General features: G+C 39.5%; 1 protein-coding gene across 8 annotated transcripts in view; it reads left to right on the top strand.

Annotated features, from left to right (window-relative positions):
- Nucleotides 1-3,707: 3,707 nt before the first annotated feature.
- Nucleotides 3,708-25,962, top strand: part of KCNH7 (potassium voltage-gated channel subfamily H member 7) — a 331,840-nt gene continuing 309,585 nt past the window's right edge. For all 8 annotated transcript variants that reach the window (XM_065560719.1, XM_065560718.1, XM_065560716.1 and 5 more), the window contains exons 1-2: nt 3,708-4,962; nt 6,967-7,197. In XM_065560719.1, coding sequence (XP_065416791.1) covers nt 4,887-4,962; nt 6,967-7,197 — 307 coding nt within the window. In that variant the 5' untranslated portion in view covers nt 3,708-4,886. The remainder of the gene's footprint in view (nt 4,963-6,966; nt 7,198-25,962) is intronic.

Here is a 25,962-nt window from a genome sequence, read left to right as displayed (position 1 = left end):
ATTTTAAATAGATGGATTAGATGATCTACAACAAATAATTTACGCAATAACTTTTTCTGCTTCCGGATTGTCTGCTAGCAGATCGGAATTTCCTTGCATTTTTTTCTAGTTTACTCAACTTTTACAAGGTATTTAATTTTTTTCTATGATGGATTGACTTCATGTGTCCGATAATCAGTATTCAAAACCTAAGATGTGCTGGTTAGTTGTGGTGGATCACATACATCATGTTCTATTCTATTTCTTTTCCATAATTAGACTACAGTTCTAAAATGTCACTCAGTCCTACAACAGCTACAGGTACAGGTTAGATTAGCAAGACTAAACATGTTTATCTTTGATGACATTTCCCTTGTACCTAAATAGAAACTAGCAAACCTCTGGAGCAGGATACTGCATTTATGTGCTTTAAAACCTCTCTATATATCTTATAAGGGAAATAAATGAATAGTGGGGTATTTTTCATATCTTGCCTTATTATCATCATTATGTTTGGATTTCTGACAGATAACCATGATTGTGATTGGTGTGTGAGCTGACTAGAGAGGCACACACCATCTGGAAGCCATCACTGCCCCTCTTAATTGCCAGAATGGGTCACTAGTTAATAATTTGAGGCAATCATTGGCCAAACACCTAGGGAAGTAAGATAAGCATCTAAAGAATGTGAACACCAAAAGGACTAAAAAACAGTTCGGGGTGGGGACTAAGGATTAGACTCAACAATGGAACATTTTGCCTTAATATGATGGAACAAAATTCTATGGTGAGATCATGAAGATGGTTAAAAAGTTCCTCAAAGTAAAGGAAGTTCTATTTCTTGAGTAATTGAGAAAAGAACTGGATAACAGTGGCAAACATACCACAAGAAGCAATCCGCTGGCAGGGACAGACTAGGTGAGCTCCAATAATGTGTTTGTTTCACTTCTATAATTTTCTTTCCATGGCCTATTCACACTGCCTAAGCAGTACTTCCAAGTCATGCTGACTTATGACCTCCAAAACTTATCTCAGATCCCTAGCTTTCCTAATGTATCAAATCAGCAAGAACAATATATTTTGGCATACTGTAGAGTAACAACCTTTAATGCTCAGTAGAGCATTCCAGAGAAAATTATACTAGCTTGCATTTTACTTGCCCACCATGTGACACTACCTTTATTTTTCAGTCTAGGAGACTGAATTAATAAAAGTGAGTTAAGTAATTATAGCCTTTTCATTTATAATCTCTCTTGGCATTGAGCTAGAATGCCACAGCCAGAATTGCATATAAAAGTCATTTGACAATCTAACAGAAGCAAAAGGGATACATATAGGCTGGTATATTTACTCCTATTGAGAAAATAAGAGCATTGTGGGCCATTGCTAATACTAAGGTTTCCAGGTAGGTCCATGAGACCCTGAGAGTATGAATAATTTTGTCGAAAGGTGAACATATACCTTCTCTAGATTGTGCAGTCAACCACCTCCTACTATCGTTCTGGGATCTTCATCCACCAACAGAACCTCCTCACTCTTTTCTACAGTGAGCAGCAGTCAATTCACTTTAATTCAGATCCCTGTCTTGATCAGATGCTGCAAAAATAAGACCATTGACTGTATTCAATGAAACAATCAATCTGTAGATGAATCTCTAGCATTCCAACTGCTAATACTAGACTGCAATACCAAATAAGGGAGACTGGACAAGATTCATATATTTGCCCTGTTTACAAAGGATTATGTATACTTGAACAATTGACCAGTATTGTTCATCAATAAATATGATTTACAATTAGATATTGGGATTCTCAAAATTGAGAAGGTCATTGGGTGGTTGTTGTTTTTTGGACAATGTAATTCACAATTATTAAAGGTCATCATTTTCTATTGCTGGTAAAGAAATGTCTTTGGTGTTTCTTTACTTAAAAGCCAGAAAGAGATCCGTCCTAGCTGTTAAAACTGGACTAGGTGCTATGGTGTTAGGTGTTATGTATACAAATATGCAGCTCTCATTCTGTACATACAAATTCTATTAATGTAAATGGGAACTTTGCATGCATATCTGAGGCAGTATATGTCCCTTCTAACCAGTTGTACAGAGAGAGAAATAGAAAGAGAGAGGGAAATTCAGCTGGCAGCCTTATCTGCTAATGTGAACTATACTAAAAGCAAGGGAAAATACCATATAAATTACACTGCTGTTGTACTGGTCACAGAGCCACAAGAATGTCATACTTCTCCTCCAGAGGGTAGAAATGAGCCCTATATGATTACTATTCCCCTGTTTCATATTTCTGAATATAGAGTGAAACATTTGTCTCTGTAAATAGGTAATGCATAAAAACAATTACAGGGATAATTTAGAAGCATTACGCTTGTAGTCCTCCATTCAAATAAATCATTTGCAATATAAAAACGCCCTGCAAACGTGCATTCAATCCTTAAAAAGACGGATTGTATAGGTAAATGGTTTCATTTCCATTATCTTGTATCAAGTTTTGCAAAAACAACAAGTTAGGAAACAAACTAGCAAACAAGAAAAACCTACGAAGGCCATTTTCTGCCCTTAGTTACACAGATGTAAATCTAGAATTATTCGACTGTGATCAGATGGAATTATTCCAGAATTACACCCTTAAAAATAAATGCAGAATTTGGCGCTCAGGTGATAAATCTCTATGATGAAGCATAGTAACAGAGTAACAAAGGCTACACCTGAGAAAGGCCGTTGGGAGAAAGGAAACACCTGCTAGTATTGCTGGTGAACAGGTGGAAGGCAGAGCTTTGCAGGCTCGATATCCTGTGGTTAGTATTGCCATTACAGAGAGTGGTTTTCAGGTGCCCTCCCCTGCACTCCCTCCAGTGACTTTATAAAGAAACGTTGCTGGTGAACCGATATGTGCGATCTGCTTTGTGCCCCCGTGGAGATGCTCCAGGCAGAGGCAGCACCGCGTGACTGACTCCAACTACCTCTTTGTATTAGCTAACAGCAATCCCGTCGTGCTAGCCCTGCCCTCGCTGAGTGTGCGTCGCGCTGCCTCTTGTTAGTGCAGCCAGGAAACCTGAATTACAGCCTGCGACTACTAGACGCTTCCCCCAGGATCTCCCTGAGCTATTACTGTGGGCTGGGGAGTACTCTGTCCAACTTGCCCGTTACTAGCTCATCAGAGGGCTGCTCGGATGGCGGCGGCTGGTGCTCATCGCCCCTGGTCAGCAGCATCAGCACCACAGACAGCTCCGAGCATTTAGCATCCCCGGCTCAAAGGCCGCCCAGCAGCGGGACTCCTGGAGCCTCCCGGCCCCGCGCTCCCCTGGCACTGCAGCCCTCAAGCCGCTCTGTAAAACCAGGGTGCCCTTAAGGGGAGGGCGCAGCTAACGGGTTGAGCCAGCGGGTGCCCTCCCCCGCCGCGGCTGTCCCGGGAAGGTGCCCGCCTGGGTGGCCTGCACTGGGGCTGGCTCGGGGGAGCCCGGCGGGCAGTCTGGGGGGATCGTGGCCGAGGCCGGGCACCACCAGGCTGCCCGCCCCGCTCTGGCAGCTCAGCTCGTCCCCCTAACGCCGCCTCCTTGGAGAGACCTCGCCCCCCACCCTGAAGGGCGCTAAAGCCCCGGGGCAACCCGAGCAGAACCCGTCGCTGGCGCCCGGCTCAGGGGAGGATGCCCCCACCACACACACACACACACGTTTCCTTTCCTTCTGCTCCCTGGCCTGGGGGGGCTGCCATTTTAGGCCACGCCTCCTGGCCTGGGGGGACTGGGCTGCGGGTCTCCTCCTTATCCCTGCTGCTGGGGCTTGCTCCAGGGCCCTGCCCTTCCCTCCCTGTCCGGGCCTGTGGCTGCCCCAGCCCAGCTGGCAGCCGGCGCTCCGCGGCTCTCCACTGGCGCGCTAGCAGCCATTCATCGGGCGCGCGGGGGAGAACAAATTGGGAGGACTCGGAGGTGCCGCTCTCCCCGGCCGGGGCCCAGCGCCCCTGGGTGCAACGGGCGGGAGGCCGAGGGGCGCGCGCTTGCCCAGACAATGGCCGAGCTCCCCCGGCGAGCTGCACAAAGGGGCCGGCTGGGAGGGCAGCTAGAACGATCCGCGGTAGAGAAGTTTTCGCTGCTTCCTCTGTGGGTGGCTGCGGGCGGGAGGCTCCCCCGGGTCTACCCTCCCACCCGGCGTGGATCTGCAGGGTTGTGCCCCGCTGTCCTCGCACGGAGCTCATTGTGCAAACCCAGGAGGCGCACGCAAGGGCAGGGAAGGCAGCTAGCTGCTTTCCCACCCAGCCGCTCCTCCTCCGGCAGGCCCTGGGTTCTTGTGCTCCTTGCAGCTGCTGCGTTGTGGGGGAGGGGGAGGATGTGGCATGTGGCAGTGGTACCGGGGTGGATCTCCTGCCTGATGTCGCTGTTTGTCGCTGAGTTTTGGAGAGATTTATTGGCTGGCTCCTGCTAAGCCACGCTTGAGTAATCCGAGCTGCTGCGCGCTGTGGTGAAGCCCGGAGGGGGGTGAGGGGGGGACGTCACTCCCTCTGGTAGCAAAGCAACATTAGTCTTCCATCCCTCTAACCATCACTACAGCTTGGGAAACTGCCGGGTCACATCCATTTGCATTGGAAAATTGGCGATGTTTGGTGGTAGAGAAACAGATCGATCACCCTTGTGATTCCCCCTGCTCCTGTCCCTGCTTACCCCACCCCACCCAGCCTAGAGACAATAGCATCCGAGGTCCCCCAGAGGAAGGAGCGGGGATGGATCTGATTCCAGTAGGAAAAGCGTGTGCCTAGAAGTGGTGCTAATGGGAAGAGATGCTGTGATCCAGAGGAGGATGATTTGTCACAAAGGGTAGCTGGCTCAGTGCTTTGGGCTGGAGCCGTGTAGAGATCATTGGAGAAGTCATTGTGCACAGGGAGCCGAAGATCTATACAAACATGCCTGTTCGCAGAGGGCATGTGGCACCACAAAATACATTTTTGGGTACAATCATACGAAAATTTGAAGGGCAAAGTAAGTTCTCTCTCTCTTTCTCTCTCTTTTGATACAATAGTTTGGGTCTGCTTGGGATTAGATAAATAGCAGCTCTAGACTGTTTTAAGTTTATAGGTTGGAAAGGAAAAACAGGAGGCGAGGAAGGGATCCCGAGGAGCCTTGCTGATATTCTTGCTGATCTACATTACAGTTTTCTGTTCCCCCTCATCTTAGGGGGCAGTTGTAATTATTGACTGTATTATATTTTGTGTTGTAGCTACTGTACCTACATTCCAGCTGTTCAGCATATCATACAGCGGGGATGCTTATGCAATATCCAAGGAAAACATTGCTAGCTTTTTTTTTTAACATAAATCAGAGCAGGCAGACTTTGATTTAGAGGAGACAAATAACACCCAGAGGAATTGTTAAGGGAAAAGTACTCTTATTAGCTCGTCTTTGGCACTGCATTTTTAACATATTTATCAGTGACGTTTTTGTTTATCATTAATTTATGGAAGCTTAAAGTATCTATTAAATCAATGCAAATGCATCCCCAGGGATGTTGCTGATCTAGTCTATGTATCCTTCCCTATGCAGTAGTTTACTACCTGTCAAAGATATTGAAGCTTTCATTATTTTTCTTTTAATTCCAATTTACTGTACATCTAACATTTGAAACTTAACAATAATTTTATAACAGCATCCAAAGAAACAGTATGTTTGACACACCTAATTTAAATATTTAGCATGTTTATAATATATCAGGCCACTACAAAAAGAAACTTAAGTTTAGCTTATACACTTTGCAGTTCCTTCTCTAAATGTATCTACAGCAAATTTAATATTCTTGTAACTTGTGTAAGAAATAAAGGCCAGATCCTACAAGTTTTACATATATAAGTATTTAAATCAATGGTACTATTTATGTTAGTACGGGGTTACAGACTCAGGCCATTGAATTGTGTGACTTACTGTTGCAGTGAATAAAGCTAGTGAATAATACAATCCTTTAAATCACTAATACAATATTATTGTGAAAATTCAGCATAATATGAAGGCAATGGGGAAAGTATAAAATGCACTTTTTTCTACAAATGTTTTGATGTGTTAGAGAACAACATATTTAATTAAAAATACTAATATAGGGTCATACAATGCTCACATAACTCATGATAAATCCTATTAAAATTGTGGGGTCTGTTTGTGTGAACAAGACAAGCAGGACTTCATAAATGATAATAACATAGCAATTGTATCAAAGTTGAATATCCATTTGTAAATGGGAGCAGTATATAGTGCAATTGTGAACAGAAATAAGTAGAATCGTTATAAGACAACTTTGATACATTACTCTCAGGTGAAAGTTTCAAGAGATATGTGTGGCTTAAGCATATCATTTTACACATGTAGTTAAGACCAGAATTTGACCCAAGATCTTTTACTATATGACTTGTAATTTCCTCTTGCTGTAATAATTTTAGCTCATAAAAACTACACAAGCAACTGAATTATCATATTACATTTATTTTCTTGGGAGTGTAATTGAAAACCAGATTAATGGCTTGATCCTGCTCATATTCAAGTCAATGGAAAAATTCCCATTGGCTTCTGTAGTGCAGGGTTGAGATCTTTGGTTTGGGCTTGATCCTGGCAAGATCTCATGCAGATAAAACTCCCACTAACTCTTCAGTGGAGTTTTCCTCAGTAAAGACTTGCAGGACTGAGCGAGCCAATAGTTTGGATTTCAATAACACTGAAAAAGCTATTACAAATTTGGAATTCAACAAGAGCTTTGCAAAAGGACTTGTTGGATCTGGTTTTATTTTCTTAAAAGCCAACTATCTTCATATTTAATGTATAACAAGTGTATTGAAGTTTCTTTAAGAGTTCTGGGTCAAGATAGCTATATTGAAGGTCTCTACATCATAGAAATCATATGCAAAAATAGGTAATAGGTTCTTCAACATCTGTCCTTGCAGACAACAGTTCATGGAGTGTTGAAAAAGTACTGAAAAAATGCATCACTTTCTTGTATTGCAGATAAAAAATTCATCATTGCTAATGCTAGAGTGCAGAACTGTGCTATCATCTACTGCAATGATGGGTTTTGTGAGATGACTGGATTCTCCAGACCAGATGTCATGCAGAAACCTTGCACCTGTGATTTCCTTCATGGGCCAGAGACCAAAAGGCATCACATTGCTCAAATTGCCCAGGCACTGCTTGGGTCAGAGGAGAGGAAAGTGGAAGTCACTTATTATCACAAAGATGGTAAAGTTTCTCTATTTTAAAGATTTTTAATGTGTTTGGGGGACCAGTTGTCTTGTAAATAGGTTTTTAAAGAAATTTCTTTGACACTCTGGGCAAAATCCTCAGCTGGTGTAAACTGGTGTAACTCCATGGACTTCAATGAAACTACAGTGATTTATACTATCTGAGGATCTGTCCCTATAAAATCAAATTTTGGTATTTATCAGGCCTTTCTACACAAATCTGTCTATTTAGAATTGGAAGAAAAATCCCTATTTTACTTATTATATGACCAGTGTACAAAAAAATAATGAACAACTTTTAATGGTACTAAAATAAAGAGTCTGACTCTTCTTTCACTTTCACTGGCATAAATCAGGAGTAACTCTTGTGCAATTCTATTGACTTCAGTAGTGTAAAACTGGTGTACATGAAAGGAGATTCAGGCCAGACAGTTAGTTTCTATGGATGGTTTCGTATCATAGACTGTAGTAACAACATACAAGTGCCAGAGGGTTAGACTGCTACCCACACTCAGCTTGAGCAGTATCTTGATGTAAAAAGGATATCTGAATAAAGTGCTACTCATCCTGAGTTAAGGGTGACAGAATCTGTCCCTTGTTAAGTGAAACGTAATTGAGAAAAAGTGAAAAAAGAAGAGGCAAATTCTTCTCCTAGTTGTGCTGTTGTAAATGCTGAGTAACAACTGAAATCCAGAATGATGCTGTTGTAACAAGGAAGGATTTAGGTCCCATCAAAACTGAAGGAAATTCAGTCTCCTCCTTCCCTCCCCAGCCCTCAAGGAAGAATGCAGACTGAACAGAATACCATTTGTATTATGATTGACATATAGAAGAAAGAGTAACACAACTATACTGTTATATATGTACTGTTGAAAGCATGAAAGGAATATGTGTCTGTGTGTTCTGAAAATGATGTATCTGGATATGGGAGTACTACAAAACTAATTATGATTCTTTATAGTTAGGTTTAAGAATTTTTTCTGATTATTCAGCATTATTTACAGGAATGTCTAGCTTCAAAGAGGTCTGAGTAATATTTAAGTATGGTGTTCTATGTTCTGTCCCTCACTGTGTATATACTCAAGAGAGAAAGCAAAGGAAACTCATATATTCAAATGTTGAGCTTAATTTAGTTTTGGAGACATGCCAGAGTACTGTTGGCATTAGTTTCAGAACTGCAACGACAGAGGCTCTCAAGCTTTAAAGTCACAGAGCCAAATTCTATTCTTAGTTATTATTATTCCAGAGTGACACCAATGAAGTAAATACTGTTATTCCAGATTTATCCTGAAGTAATTGAGAGCAAAATATGGCTTACAGGTTACCCCCTCAAATCTGATATTTTAAAAGTATTCTCCTTACCCTTTGGATTCTCATATTCTCTCTAGAGTTAGACCCAACCCCAAACCCTGGATAAGAACATTTCCTTTCTTTGGGGAAGTTCAGATCTTGGTCGAGATCCTCACCTAAGGTAGAGCTGCTTTGCGCAATTGATTTAATTGAGGTTCTGGCCTTCTGTGTCTTGTGGAAATTTTTAATCTGTGTATGTTAACATGAAATATAAAATAAAAGTAGCATTGGAAGTGTGAAACACCATAGCTAACTTTGAAGAGATCACAGCCGACAGAGCAAAGCACTGGCTTCCGGGTATGATCACTCAGAAGTGTTCTTCCTGATTCAGTTTGCAAAAAATGATTAGGGGGGGGGGTGAGAAAGAGGGAAATGGTATTTACTTAAATAATTAGTAAACGATCAGATTACCTTTTTAAAAATAATACATTTCTGAAATGCTGAATTACGATATTATGCAACCTGACTCATTATAGAACATTAAGAGTAAAATATAAACAAGGCAAATGTTTATTTTATTTTCCACATCTTACTTTTTTTTTTCAGTTTGCAACATATAATTTATTAAATTATAGAGCATTTAGGGGAAGATACTGTAAACAGTTATGCACAAGAGTAACCATACTTTCATGATTAGTCACTTTAAACTTAAAGGTGATACCCATGTCCGTATAGCTAATGCTCAGCCATGGGTTTGCAGAATCAGTCCCTTTAGAAAGCCACAGATCGTGTTTTTAACAAATTAGAACCTAAATCCTTCAAAGATTTACTACTGGGCAAAATAATTTACCATGAGCATTAATACACTTCAATAAACCTTTGCACATTTGGGCCCAACTTTTGGAACTTAAATACAGAGAATTAAGGGATTGCTATTGCATCCAAGCTGTACTGAACCATTGATTTCTAGGCAAAACAGCCCATTAGTTCTTAAGAAATCCCCATAGAAATCTATTATAGTCTATGACCCCTTGCTATTTGCAAGCCAGCAACAATCATTTGGAGCCCAATCCTGCATTTTTATTTCATCTACAATTCCCACCAACTTCAGGGCAACCTTTGGATGTGGAAAAAAAAAAATCCAGGATTGGACCATTTTTTGGAGACCACTTCAATAACTTGGCGACAAGCTGGTGGCAATTCTATTTATTACACACATATACTTTTTTGCATTCTTTCTATATTATCTGTAAGTCCTTACTATAAGAAAAGTATGAAAACATTTTAAAAAATCCTAACTAGCAATAGTGTTTCGTAAAATTAAAATGTAGTATAAAAACATGTTCAATATTATGCTGGGTGTAGATACTCTCAGATTAGTATTATAGTGTTTATTAGCGGCTGAAATGTTCTATTTTAGTTTTCATAAAAAGTGTATGTATGTATTTTATATATAAATAAGCTTGGCAGAATTCAATTTTTAAAATAATTTGAATGATAGAATGTTTATTTTAAGCATGTTTTTCAATTAAAATTTTTACAGTTGTGGGAAATTATTGGGTGGGTCAGATTATTTAATGAGAATAGATATTGAGATTTAAAAAGTTAAAGATTTATAACCATTAAAACACAAATTGTCATAATCACATCACATGTCAAATATATGCATAGTAAATATCCTTAAGTTCTCAAACACAGTTTTTCTTACTTTGCCTATCTCTAACTTATGATTATTATTGATGGAAATATCTGTGTGTATGACGAAATCAAAGTTTACTAGCATTACTAACATTACTGCTAAAAATCGAATCCTTTCCAGCATATATATATATATATATATATATATATATATATCAATGAAAGCTTACTAGGACCTTTTTCAAGTTTCTGAAGTGGGCAGCAAGGTAGGGTGCAGAATTGATAGCTCTGATGACTGCTCATTTTGTATTATGCAGGGTTTATTTTTTTAAAGTGCTCAATCCTGTGAACAGTTAGGCATGTAACTTATTCATGTGAGTAGTAACAGTGAAATACTCAATGCTTAAAGGTTTGATTTAATCTAGACACTAATTAAGAAAATGCATATGTGTATATACATGTTGAGTAGCTACACACAGTATACTTCTGTACAAACACAATAGATTAGTGATTCTCTAGCTTCCATTGGTATGAAGGCCACAGTTCTAGCTCAGAAGAGTTGCAAGATTTTGGACTTTAAGCCTGTCAATGATGCAAAACTGAATTTTTTGGGGGGGGAGGAAATTTTTTTTGTAGCAGGCTGATTTTAGGAAAATGATAGCTGTCGGAAGCTGCACAGAGGTTTTGAATACTGAAATAAATCCTGGGATGATGGATTAATGAGCAGAATGCAGGTGAGGTGGTTAAAGGTGCATGACAAAGACTAAATGATCATTAAGTTCCATTAATCAGTTACATGGCTATCACCATGTATCATGTATATTTCCCTCTACAGTATATATGATGGGGAGGAGAATATACATGATAGTGTGTCGTAACAATTTTAATGGCATGAATTTGGGATGACATGTTTATTAATCAAACTAGAAAGATTTACCCCGATTTACCCAAAATTTCAAAGGTTTTGAATATTTACTCCTAATCATCCTGCTTGTATGTCATAGAAATCTGAAAGGTATTTTTATCAGAAATAATTCTGCTAATATAGCATATATTTTCTTTATTTCCCTTTCTTCATTCTTTGTTAATAAAAGTCTTTGCATAATACAATTATTGTTTCTTAAGTCCTTAAGTCCTTAAGGACATTTCTTAAGTCCTTAAGTCATTTGTTCCAAAAGAACCTGAAGAAGAGCTCTGCATAGCTCAAAAGCTTCACCCATGTTGTCTGTTCCAAACGAGACAATTATGAGGTCACCAAAAGGATTACAATTTTTTAGGGAATGATTAGAGGAGGAGATGGACTCATAAAAACTAAGAGCTCAAACATGTATCTCTTACTTACATGAGTAGTCCCATAAATCACTGGAACTACTCATGGGAATAAGGCTGTGAGATTAGCCCCTAAATTCCATTTTAATGCAAATGTCCTCATTAATAAAAAACTTGGGTAGATAGATGCAGGAAAAAAATCACAAGCAGCATCATTTCGAAACAGAACGTTTTTTCAAAGTTGCCTGTGAGGCATTAGCAGTTGTTTAAATTAATAAATTATACTCTGAATTCATAGCAATCTAGTACAGTGTGTTCCTTACTGTTTATAACTTCCTCTCCCCAACTGGTTATCTAGAGTATATGATCTGTATTAGATACATTGGAAGGTAAGATATTGTTTATCCAGAGTATAAATTTTTGTTTTAATGAAGTTATTTGCAGTGGAAGTGTTTGAAAGCTTTTCCTTTGAGGACTCCATTTTACAGTTTAAGTCATTATTACATAAAGCATCCTGACAGCAGTAAAATATTACTTGAAGTGATAAAGCTATAAAGTTTTTGACATAAAAACTATAAATTATACAGAGATTGAGGATGGGCATATGTTAATCAAAGTATATTGTCACTGGATACTATTTTGGCATGTGTTCTGCAGACAACAGTAGGATATAACTAAAAATATAGCCTAAAAAGTCTGCTTATTAGTATGAAGTACAGGAGTTCTTTAACTACTTTACATTGATGCAGATATTTTATGGATAGAAAGCACCAATGAAGGATGTAATAATGACTAAAAAGATGATAGGAGGAAAGTGTGGTTTCAGATAGTTGTCTTGATGTTACAAACAACAAGAAGTACTTGGCATTCATCTAATTTGAGTTATTCAGTGTGCTAGAGCTGACTGCAGAATAAAAATATTTGTGTTTCCAAAACTCACCAAGGTTCCAAATTAATGGTTTCCAGATCTCTAAGTTTTTTAAGTGCTCCTTTTCAAAACTAAGAAAAATAAAATGTACCAAAATATTGTTTAAGTTAAGTATTACTGGTGTCCTGAACCTAGTCAGAAATGTCAAGGCATTTTTGAATAATAGGTATATGCATTCCGCTTCAGCTCCAGCAGACATTTGATCACCTATTCACTTCTGAATTGCCCTGAATTGATCAGTCAATTTAAACAAGGTAAGCGCAATAGGCCCATGAGGGCAGACCCTTACACTTGCATGGGCCTCAGCGTAGTCAATGGGACTTGGCCTTGATGCCAGGATATACCAGAAGGGATCCGACTGCAGAATTCAGAACTGACAAAAAAGGGAAGAGAAAGTGGAAATATGCTAATATCATGACACTGTAGGAGTTCTTAGCAAAATAGGAAACATCATATGACTGCAGTTGGATAAAGGAAGTCTTATGCTTTCACCCCTCCTCCAACTCTCCCAGAAAAACAACAAGAAGACCCTTCTGTAACTATGAGTTTTTCAAAACATTCTAAAAGCTACTTATAAGTGTGTGTACATTAGGATATCATGCAGTGTTCTGGATTGAAAGCAATGGATATGAGCAGCCTTTCTCCACAGAACAGGTACAGCACAACCATTTGTACTTCAGACTTTGGCCTACCCCCACTTCACTATGACTGTACCCCATAACTATCTCCACATCACAGAGCCTTGAGCCAGAAGGACCAGCTGTAGTTCAGTATCCATTCACATTCAATTTTTGGCACCTTTGCTGATAGTAGTTAGGATGAGGGGTGGGTTCCGTCTTTCTTTTCCTTCTTCTCCTTCTCTGTGCTTTGACTGATTTTTTGGGCTGTTTACACTAGTTCACTAGGAACGGGACTGAAATCACAAGACACAGAATGATTAGGAGATAAAAAACTTTCAGTCATCCTGAGCTGTATTGGGATCAAACTAGTTATTTAGAGGTGATGGTCGATATCATTTCTACTCCCCTGAATCATCAAGTTCCTCAGCTTTTACAAAAGAAAATGTTGTTTTAAACAGTTGTAGTTAAACTGAGTTTATTATAAGGATTTTTTGTGGGAGATAAGTTTCTCTCTCCTTTCCATGCATTCCTGCTAACTGGATGTCTAAATGAGGGAGAACAAAAAATTAAATTATCTTCAAGGTTAGGCTTTCTATCAGAACTCAGGACCTGATGGGTATTTTTGGATATATCTGATCTTAAGATATAGAGAAAAGCACAGCCAGTAGCAATTGTTTTCTCAGTGGGTAAATCCACTGGTGATGTTAATGGTTGGTGCAAGACCCTCTCTACTAGTTTAGCGCCACTCAGGTATAAATAGAGGAACTATAGGCCTGGTGGTCACAGAGGAGACTTTTTCATACACTCTGGATTGAGAAGCTGCACTACCCTTGATCAGGATGGTTCATAGAAGAGGTTTGAGCAGTAGACTGGGGAGAAGCCCCTGGGTTCTGCAACTTATACTGATCCAGTAGCCTAAACCTTCCTTGATGCAGGTACAAAGAATCAGTGGTTGCTGTTTTAGCCTGCAGGCTCCAGGAGTGGTGAGACAGGAGCTATACACACACTGCAGCCCCACTGCCTACACTCGTTATGTGCAAGAAATTGTATTTTATCCCTCCCAACCCTTGCTTAGTGCTCCATAGGTAGCCCAGTTATTCAAATTTTGAGCTGGAGACGGGAATTTCAACCATTGTGCAAGTAGTGGGCAGGATTTTTAAATGACACACATAACAGTGCAATGATTCCCAATAAATGGCAGAATTACTGTAATAAGTCCTTCCATGGTGCAGTGGTGTTAAGGTAACTGGTGCTTATGAAGTTATTAGCTTGTGTCCATGAGCCACCTAATGCAGTATCTTGTCTCTGAAAGCAGCAGTACCAGAATCTTCAAAAGAAGGATTAAGAAACTCATAGCAGGCAGATGAGGGGTAATCTGACCTCTATGAAGATTTCATCTTAATCCCTCTTAGTTAGCGATTGGTGTAAAACCTGAAGCATGCAGTTTTATACCCCTTAAGTACTGTTTTTAGCATTAATTATTATAACTTTAGATATTGTTGTTATTCATGAAAATGGCCAACATTTTTTGAAAGTTTCTGTAGTCTTTGCTAGGAAAACATCCTATGGAAAGCAGTTCCACGTTCTAATTAGGCATTGCATGAATAAGTATTTCCTTTTATCAGTTTTGAATCTGTTTCCCTTCCGTTTCATTGAATGCCACCTTGTTCTTGTGTTATGAGACAGGGAAAATAGATCTATGTTTTCGATACCATTTTATATATTTGTATCATGTCCACTTTTATTTGTTTCTGTTCTAATTGCAATCACTTCACTCTCATATGCAGAGAGTTTTTCCATGCCCATAATCAATTCTTTCTTGTCTCCTCAGTCTTCAAAAAGAGGCTCAGACTGGGCAAATAAAGTAGCAGATTTAAAGAGAGACATTGGGGGAGAGCCATTGCTTTGGAAGCGTGTAGCTGTGACCTTAAGCATTGGATGTTATTACACATAAGCTTTAGAATGACAGTTGGATAGTATATGTTTGTAACATTATCACTCTGCACTATGTGATCTCATGCACAGGAAAGGGGATAGTGGTGGTGTTTCTATTGTGCTGAGTTTAATTTGTTTTAGGAATCAGCTTTATAGCATTCCATATAAATTAGATTTATCTGAATACTTCCCCATGTATCTATCAGAGTACTCCATATTCGGACCAGCTTCCAGGCCAAGTATGAACCTGCCTAATCAAGCAACAGAGGGCTAAGAGTAGCAGTGGAAGAGGCTTGCTGATTGTGGGAGTGGCCAACTCACCCTGAAAGGAACACACACCAAACCAATCAGAAGGGCAGCTGTGAACCCAGAGTGCAGAGTGGATACTCTGAGTGCAGAGTGGATACACATATATATATGAGTTCCACTGGCCATAGTAGGAAGCCCCCTCACCAACAGACACACACAAGAGAGGGAGGGAAAATTCTAGGCAGCTGGATCACATTGTATACAGTGGTACCTTCAATATTTGCAGACATATCTTATCACAAGTGAACACATGGACAAAGGTCTTCCGAGTTTCAACAGTTTCATGAGGTAGATCACTACACACTACATTGTCCAAGAACTAACCTGTGTCTACCAACAGCATGCATTGTATCACACACGTTTTTCTCCCTAGACACATGTATACACCAGTATAGCACCACAGTGCATTTTCAGTAAACATAGAAGGATTGGCTGTGGCTGATGTCTTTGAGGCTGCTGCTGTATATTACTTCCTACCTTCACTTTCAGTGTGGCTCGGAGACTGGAGTAACTTCTTGATCTGACTTGATCAGCTTTGCAGAACAATGCATTAGTATAGGTTGTGAAGTAACTGGTAGAGATCCTGGATATACTCTTTATGCTTTCTGTATAGCCGAAGTAACTTAGTCCTGACTAGGAGCTACACAGGTGGCTGCACAGTTTGGATAATAAACATGAAATTGGATTTAGTCCACACAAAATGGCCTATTTGACCCAGAAATACTACAAACCAGGAGGAAAATTATACCCAGACCCAGACCTAGCTCCTCTTTGGAAGGTCCACAGCTGCCATTGCAGTTAGTCTCAGTTCAAGATTTGCTGGTTAGTCCATAATTATAGTCTTTTTGGGGTGACTCCATATTTGAGAGATTATTTCTGAAGTTATAGGTGCAAATGCTGTTTATTTTATGGAGCTTGATTTTTGGTCTCTGTTTTTCTATATATATTTTAATTTCAAAAAGTTTCAATTATGTTACTTTTAGGAAACATTGCACATTATGTAAACATGTTTAAAAGTTAAATGGAAATTTCATGAACTGGGAACCAGAATCCACTCAGCTCCTGACATAAAAATCTGTTTGACCCCCTGCATTTCCACAGGCAACCAAGTTAAAGCTACCCCAATAAGCTACTAGTACTGCACCACTTTTTCATTTCAATTTTCACACCTTTTTGCATTCTGTAACCACAGTGAAGTCTCATTGCTCAAGCTCACCTCACAGGTTAACAGTCTGAAACAAAGCTCAGTGTCAAAAATGTCAAAGTAATGATAGAATAAAATTCACAAAGGGGAAAGTTAGTGAGAAACCTTGTATGTTCTATTAGTTCATCAACTAGATGCAGTGTTAGAGGGCCATATTATAATTTCTTCTGCTGATGCCCTGTACTATAGCACTGATGTATTATCCAGAAAAAGAATATGAGGGTATGGTTGTTTTCAGCAAAGAAAAGCAGTCACTGAAGCCGCCAGATGACTGTTTAAAATGTCAATATTGTTAACTGTTTCACTGCTGATATTTTGAACAGAAGCTTCCAGCTAAGAGCATTTAACCCAGAATCCCAAATTACCTCCCAAACATTCTTGGGTGTTGAAATCTCTCACTACCCAAACCTTAACTTTCCCCCTTGCAACTTCAATGATGTAGCTACACATACTCAATACAAAAATCTGTAGCACACTGAAAACTGGAAATACAGAGATACCGAAACCAAAGTGAATTTAATACTAAAATAAACAACATACATGGATAGTATTTTTATTTTTATTTAATTCAATAAAAATCACCCATATTAAATTTAAGTGAAACCACCACAGAAACTCAAGCCTGCCACACAAGAGAGCCAAACAAATCAGAGGGCCTTGACTCAGAATTAAGGTCCTGCTTCTCTGGTGTACCTGGACCTGTGACAATATTAAAAAATGTTGGGCTCTTTAAACATATTAGTATAGGACGCAGACACTGCCTGATTCTGTTCCCAAAAGTACCACTTCCTGAGGGACATGGGGGCAGCTATCATTGATTTAAAGACACAGGGTCTGATTTCCAGAGATAATAAATACCCACAGTTCCCATTGACTTGAACTGCATTTGTGGGTGTTGGCATTCAGGTGTTTCAAATTCAGGTTCATGGTGTCCGCTAGGGGTCTATGATGATGCAGGTATTTGGAGACAGTGTCAGCTAGTAGTCAAGTGGAACATGTGTTGCCGAAGTTGCTTTTAGATCAATAGCATTTTACATAAAAAAACTATAATCAAAAAGCATCTGGCAAAAGAAAAACCCATTATTTTAATCTACAAAGGTGGTTGTTTCAGATCAAGAATAGACAAGTACCTTCTTTCTGTCTCCGTCTTTGTCTTTTACCCAGTTGCCTGAAAAGCAGTTAAATGTAATGTAAACAATGCTCATACTAAACCACACATTATGAAACATTTACCTTGAGATGTTCCTGGACTTTGGAGCGTGCACCATTTTCAGAGTATTTATTTGTTAGAGGGTTCTCTGCTGATTTTCATTCAAATCAGTGTGATTGTATCTCTGTAAATTTCTCCCTTTCAAAACTCATTTGTGCCAACCTGCCCTGCTCCTTCCTCTCTGAAAAAAAACAAAACAAAAAAAACCACAGGATAATCTCATTAGTATTTTGCATGTTTGTAGCTATTCTACAAGAAAGCAATTTTTTTCTGTTTGCAGAAGAATATGAAATACAGTATGGCACAAATCCTATTTTCATTGTATTTGCAGTAAACTATTGTTACAGTTCTTCTTTGTCTCTTTCCTTGTAAAGGTGGCTTAGGACTCACAGATAGTGACATTTTTAATAACAGTAATATAAGTAAGGAAATTTTATCCTTTTGCAATTCTAAGCATCTGCCAATGTTTTCAGACTATAAAATATAACATGAATCAATTTAACACAGAGATCTATGAAACAAAAATTATATGAGACCTTGCAGGATGTGGAAGTCCATGTATACTGGTTGTACAGTGTGCCACTCTATTCAGGAGAGATGTAAGCTTGACATCTAGGATGTATAAGATTGATATATATGGACCAGATCCTGAGGTCTGGCTCAGGAGTGCGGGACACAGTTCAGGAAGGTGTATGAAAAGATGATCTTAAGCCACCTTTTCACTACCCCATTCCTGGGCCAATCTGTGCTGGTCCATTCTCTTGGATCATCCTCAGGCTTGCTTTAAGTTGTACTTGTTGCCCATGGCAACAGGGACAGGCAAGTAGGGTAGCTGCTGTAATATAACCCAAGGTTCCTCCTGTACTGGGGAGATCTTTGGGACCTTCTTAGTTCAGACAACTGAAATCTAAACATTGCTTGGACATTATATAGTTCTCATACATTGAGAGAGGCGGGTATGGCCATGTAGAAGGCTTATCACCAATTTAGTGATCCTGGATGCTATTTTCTTTTGATTAAGGACTATCAGTACCTCAACTGCAGTACTAGGTCTAAGTAGAAATATCACAGGATTCAGCTAAGAGCGTTATTTTGATTGGAAAGATAGGCATATGATATTGACAATAAGATCTAGATTTGAAAACAGACTTCAGATGGAATGTGAGCCCCAATTATAGATATAGAAAAGTTATTTCACTCTCCTGGGATCTAGGAGGTTCTTTGAGTCATCTACTTGTGAAACTGCCAAAATTCCACTGTCCCAGTGCACACAGACTATAAATGAATCTAGATATACTATAATTTCCAAGGTCTTCTCTAACAAACTTTCATCTTCATCCAATCACAAGAAACCATGAGTCTAACAGTGACTTATATGGACACATATTGATTTCAATGATTAAAGCAATAAGTCTCTGATAACTTTGAAACACAATATAAGTTTATAGTTCCAAGCCATCATTCTCTGCAGCATTCCTGCGCTGTTACCTGCTTTCCCCCTCTGCCTCCTTTCCTAGGGCCGCATAGCCACAATGTTCTGTAATCCTCCCATGGAGGAACAATAGCACTATGTGTGTGTATTTTATATATCGCCAAACTAAAGCTACTTGCTGAGAATGAGTGAGTCCCAGGAATGATGAGCAGAACCAGAATATAACATGATAGTCAGGTGCAACTAACTTTTGCAAAATAGCAATTTGTCATAGAGCAAAATAAGAATGATTTTTCGTCCAACATTTAGGAATTTAGGGTCAGATTCTTGGTGCTTCAATGGGGCCATAAAATGGCTTAACCAGCTACCTGGAGATTCCCTATGAGGAGGAGGAATCCTGATTGGTGCAGTTGTATACTGCTCCCATTTCTAACCTCTGGCGAAGGGAATATTTCCAGGAGAAATGGGGTTTATTGAGGGCACCTCTACACCCTGGTGATCCTCTGCTGCCAAGATAGCCCATTGGGTCTAGAGGCACTTGAAACTAATTTAGTACACTCCAAGACTGCTCAAAATTATACTGGGGGCCAAACTGGTTCTTGGCCAATCACAGGATCAATGGCAATCCAAAAGTGGAATTAAGCCACCTTCATCTCTTCCCCTTGTTTATCCTGTACTGATACAGCTGCATTGGAGGACTTTATGCTTTCAGAATTCCAAACAGAGACTAGGATCCCCAATTAAACAACACAAGTATTTCTGGTGAAAACATACAAGAAGAAACCTGTAGCTACCTGACTCACACTGTATGCATTCTCAGCTCTTTTCAAAGCGGAACAAAATAGTTTTGTCATTTGCAAACTTTTGATTTGCAAATTATTTTAAAGGTTATACTGCTGCTATCTAAAGAGAGCCATGAATCAGACATACAGTAGCTGTGACTCAGTCTTACACTACATTATTTTTTTTAACAAACTGCTTTGTTTTGTTGTGTATTATTTGCCTTCAGCTGATTTTGAATGTGTCTCTTAATTTGCAAGAAGGTTTATTTTCTCCTGATAGATGAAAAAAGACCATAAAGAATAAATGAAGTTCTGAAACACTAGCATGTTGCTCCTTTAACAAATTTGTATAGCACAGTCTCCCCTTACCACACTGTGTTTCACTAGAATTCTGAATGTTAATGGGAGTCATGTACACTCATCAGTGGGTAAACAGACCCCTCTGCCTGAGGTGATATATTCTTTCTGCCTGGGCTGTCTCATCTCTAGTTCTGATAGACTGACAAATAATGTTCTGGTAGGATAGTCCCACACTGTAAATTGTTTTCCATCTCAGATCTCTTCCTTCGTTTATACGTCACTCTTTCTAAGAATTGACATAGTGATACAGCCTAATAAAACTTAGTTCCCTGGTTCAAGTGAGAATCTTCATATAAGTAGTGGTCAGTTTACCTCTGACTTATGCAGGCCTTCTTGCAAGCATGGGACAGGCTCTAACTAATATATGTCACTCTTCTACAGCAAAGTCCCCTTGTAAAAGTGATACACTGGTCTTTTGTAGCCTCATGCATTTATGTTTTAACTGTGTCTCTGCAGATGCACAGATAGGTCAATTGCCTTTTTAAGTTAGCAGCACAATTATGGGCATTCTCTCACATTTTTAATTACACTAATTGGAATTCAGTATTATTGTACTGAATTTTTCTTGCTGGAATTTTGTAAGTTATTTCAAAATATAGTTAAAGATTTCACATGGTATGTGTGAGTGTGCATGTGTATAGAAGTAATTAAGTGTGGTTAATACTAACCACGGAATGATCCATTTCCATCAACAAGGTTTGATGTGTTTGAAATCTCAACCAGCTTTCATGTATAATATACACAAGATTTCATATGACTTGTACATACACACTCGAGCCTTGTGGAATCTTATGGTATTATACATGAAAGCTGGTTGAGATTTCAAATACATTTCTCATGTCTAGGTTGTAGGTTGCAAATGGACCATTCTGAAACATCATTACAACTATCCAACTATGTGGCTATTCTATGGGTTCCATTAAATGAGCTGATGGTTTCAGTTGCAGACCGATAGTGCCATTTGTGATAGAGACTAACTCATCTACTTATTAGCATCTTTACTGGAGGCCAAGGATGGAATGGCTATGCAAACTAACCTGCCCTTTGACATTGAATGAAGTTTCCTCTAGCTCAGACAACGTGCACCCTGCTGGATGTTTAGAGACATCAGCAATGGCAATACTACTACCTGTTACTTTTTCTGTGGATAACTAAAGATTTCTGTCTTTGGACCCCACTTCTTGCAGCATACTGGTTTTTCTTTGGCAGTTTCTCATCCAAATCTATGCACGTGTCAAGGGGAAAAGAGGCCTCCTATTCTGTATTCCTAAAATAGAAGAATTAGAAGAATAAGTTGGGTGGCTCGGTGCATAGTAAAGCTAACTGTGATGTGTATTTTCTTGTAAATCTCAGGCAGCTAATCAATTGTCTCCTCATATTTAGAGATAAACACAATTGCTGCTGACATACAATTATGGTGTCCCTGGTATCCATTATTCATCACTCTATCTACACTGCTGAAGATGTACTGAAAACAGATCTTCCAAGAAAGAAATATTCTTCACACCATGTGGAGTTCTCTTAACAGTATCAGAGTGTCTGGAGTGAGATAACCCTGCCGAAACACTTTCCTGTCTCAGTAGAAAAAGTTCACTGCCAAGGTTTCCTTATCTAGGGCACAGGGAGAAAGGAAAATCTTTGTTCTCTATTTCTCTTCTGCTGTCACGTCTTTCATTTCTTTTTAAGTACACACACACACACACACACACACACACACACACGTGCTTAGTTACTTCTACTCTCCCTCCCCATCACCATGTCCTATGGCTCACTTCCCCTGTCCCTCTGATCTTTACCAGAGGCATAACCCCTTCTCATGTTACTCTCTTGAGGGGCACTGCGGTTACATCCTCTTAGGGTTGCTGCTGCTCTAGTCTGCAGGCACTTACTTGCTGTCCCTCCTCCCCAAACCATGCAGATAACAATGCAGTCTGTCTTTCAAAGTACTTTAATGCCTTGTCACAAGAGCTCTACACCTCCAGATGCCAGAGCTGAGCCACCTGGCACACATCAGGATCTGGTCTATAAGAAGCAAATCCTAGCAAAGAGCAGGGCTTCTTCTTAAGAAAGGAGGAGGGAATTTAGTAGCTTTGAAACCTAGCTAAGTTGCACAGTCTTTGGTTCTTACATGGGAGCTGTCCCCAAGCCCCTCCTGCAACCTGCCTTATTCCCCACACAAAGGCCAGGGAGAAGCACGGACATTGCACTCATGGGAGTGCAGGGATTGTTCCTTCCTAGTGCACCTAGCAACTAAACCACCCTCAAAGCAATTTTCCCTCTATGTTCACACCCTGACCTGGCCAGTAGAACAAGCTGGATGTGCCTGGGGGAGCAGGCTGTACCAGCCTAGTGGCTTGAGCATGGTACACTCACACCACAAATACTGTGGTGCTTCAGGTGAGACTGACACCTGCGACACAATCCTCACTGAAGTACCCCACGGGGCAGGGAGGTTCTGTGCCATCCTGTTGTGCCAAACTTAGCAATTTTTATTTATTTATAAACTGACCAGTATGGGTCTGAGAGATACCATAGGTGAGCTTAAGACTAAGGTGGCTTTAAGCCAACCTTGTGCCCTCCTGATGTTGAGCTGCTCCAGGACTTCCAGTGTAATTTAGACAGCCCTGGTGGCCGGTCTAAGTTAGGCAGCCTCCTGGGTCTGCTCTATCGTCCCCAATGCCACCCTGAATCTGTGCAGATTTAAAAATTTTATTAAGATGATGTTAAAAAAAATAGTGAACAGAGTTTGAGCATAGAAGTTTCTGGTTATTAGGGAATAACATACTACATGAAGCAGCATCACCCTCAACATGCCTCTTCTGCCCCCCCGTTCTCTCCCCGATGAAATCAATGAGAATCTTTCTGTTGATTTCAATGAGCTTTGGATCAGGCCCATAGATCTAGGTGCTGCCAGGATACTGAAGACACTGTAGCCTGACTCCTTTCTAGTGGCCACATATAATACATTGAGACAGAGGGACAGAAAGGAGACAAGATGGAACCTTAGAGAATCCCACATGAGAAATCCCTCTGGATCTCACTTGCCAAAGGGAGCATCATTTACACCCACTCATTGTTGCTAGCCAGCACCATCTCATGATCAATAGCATAAGGTCAGAGGACGGATACAACAAGCTCTTCAGGATTAAAATGAAATTGCAGTGTGTACTTTTAGGAGGCTACAACAGTGTTATGGCTACTCAGCAGATGCAAAGAGCAAGACGTACATAATAACATTGTGATGCTTCAGCAGCCCCACCTGTGGATTCCTGTAGCCCCACAGCATTGCAGTGCAGTTGGAAAGGAAGATTAAATAACATGCTCCCAGAATATTTATAATTTAGGGCTGCAACTCCATCTGTGGGTCGGGTGATATTAAAAAAAACCCCACTACTCAAACCAGACACTCGCAATTTAAAATGTCACCCAAATTCAGTGGAATGACAGCATTATTATGTGCAGTTAGGGGACATTATTCCTTATGTTCAATCCTTTATATTTATTTGGACAATGGCTGTTAAATAAATGTCAAGTGACTATTCAAGCATATTTGATGAGCATTAGCACTGATAAGTTCCTTAGCTGTATGAAGGGGGTCCATAAGCTTCATTAAGTATATTCCCACTAATTCAAAGGACTTTAAAGATATTTTCATATTATTAAAAGCTTTGGCCCCTCATTCTTTACATATTTGACACTTTAAACTAAACTAAGGTCTGTTAGTTTCTTGCTTAATTTTATTTTTAACCATCCCAGTTTGTTGTAAGGTTATACTACACAATCTGCTCACTGATTTTCTAAGAGATGCGGCTTCTCACCCTGTTCCCATCATGTCAAGTAAGAGCAGCTGGGATGATCTAGCAGCATTTGAACTTTCCAAGACTGGTGGCAAGTCACCTACTTCTGAAATTCAATTCACTTGATGACACGCCAGGCCCAAATCTAGGAGATTACACTGCAGTATTTGGAAAGTATTTATTTGTTTGATTTTATTTTTAATTAAGGCTTGTCTGCAAAGCACGTTACTGCACAGTGAGTCAGGGTATAAATCTACAGCACACCAAATTGCTGCATGGTAATGTCCTCTGTGGCCACAACACAGTGAAAGTTTGGAGTGTGGCTTGGCTTACTTGAAAGTGTAGTAAACCAAGTTCGTTTTCTGTTTTTATAAGGTTGCCAAAGAGTATATGTATTAGTTTGTTATTATTGGTCTCCTGGACTGTAACAAAATTGCTATTGTGGTGTTGCTAATTAATATTTGACTGCAAACACTGGCTTGTTAGTTTAGGATGGTTCTTGCATGCTTTACTCTTGACACTGAAATTTGTATAGGAACGCTACAATATCTGATTTTTAATATGACATATTTCCTTGCCTACATTAGTAACACAACCTCAGAATAGTAAAACAATTAAAAAAAAATCTGTTTAATTTCTATTATGTATGCTCTTTGTCCAAGCTCAGAGAAATGCAAAATACACAATAAAAGCAATTAAGTCAGTTTCACTTTTGACACCTCAGGTTTTTAATGCTGCAATCTGGAGTTGCAAGCACTACAGGAGAAAGTGTATTTGTTTAAAACAGAAAGTATTTACTGGGATTTGAAAACCATGGAAATATTTTATTGGTCTTTGGCTTCATAAACGTTTGTTTTTTGGAACCAAACTAAAATGGCTGCCATTTAAATGTACACTGAGGCATTGTTTCTTAGATATGCAGTTTATTAAGAGTTACATGAGTTTTCAATCTGTTATAAGAGAAAATATGATGTGACTAAAATAGTTCAGATAAGCATTATCAAGTGTAGCACTAACAGACTTCACAACAATTTTAAATTTAACCACACTGCATCCTCTCCATACAGAGACCAGTTCTCAAAAATTATTTCCTAGCACGGTCTTTTATTTTGGGGGGATAGGGGAGTGGGGGAAGAGTTGACAAGGCCTAAGTTAAAGCACTGTGTTTCAATTCTAATCACTTTAATCAGCACTTCAGTCTCTCAGTGGATAAACTATAAGGCCTAATTTAAGTGTTAAACTGAGAAAACTGAATCATATATAAAACATACTTGGCCACTGAAGTCCTTCGCTGCTGACCACAGCCCTGGCCAACGTGGCAGTGGCATTTGTTGGTATTCTCTGAAGTAACTGTTGTTTCCCTGGAATGCTGGCACTCATATTCACAGATTCCAAGGCCAGAAGGTACCACTGTGATCATCTGGCCTGACCTCAGGCCAGAAAATTGACCCAAAATAATTCCTAGAGCATATATTTTAGAAAAACATCCAATCTTGATTTAAAAGTTGCCAGAGATGGAGAATTCACCACGACTCTTGTTAAATTGTTCCAGTGGTTAATTATCCTCATTGTTAAAAATGTATGTTTTATTTCCAGTCTGACTTTGCCTAGCTTCTGCTTCCAACCAGTTTCTCCGCTAGTTTGAAGGACTCGTTATCAAATATTTGTTCACCATGTAGGTGCTTATAGACTAATCAAGTCACCCCTTAACCTTCTCTTTGTTAAGCTAAATAGACTGAGCTCCTTGAGTCTATCACCATAAGGCATGTTTTCCAATCTTTTAGTCATTCTTGTGGCCCTTCTCTGAACCCTATCCAATTTTTACACATTCTTCTTTAATTGTGGACACCAGAACTGGAACCATATTTCAGCAGTGGTCAGACCAGTGCAAAATACAGAGGTAAAATAACCTCTCTACTCTTACTTGAGATTCCCCTGTTTATGCATCTGATGATCGCATTAGCCCTTTTGGCCACAGTGTTGCACTGG

The sequence above is a fragment of the Chrysemys picta genome, chromosome 11, assembly GCF_011386835.1.
Source record: "Chrysemys picta bellii isolate R12L10 chromosome 11, ASM1138683v2, whole genome shotgun sequence".
NCBI classification, from domain to species: domain Eukaryota; kingdom Metazoa; phylum Chordata; order Testudines; family Emydidae; genus Chrysemys; species Chrysemys picta.
The sequence above is the reverse complement of the archived record's forward strand: the minus strand, read 5'-3'. Positions and strand labels throughout refer to the sequence as shown.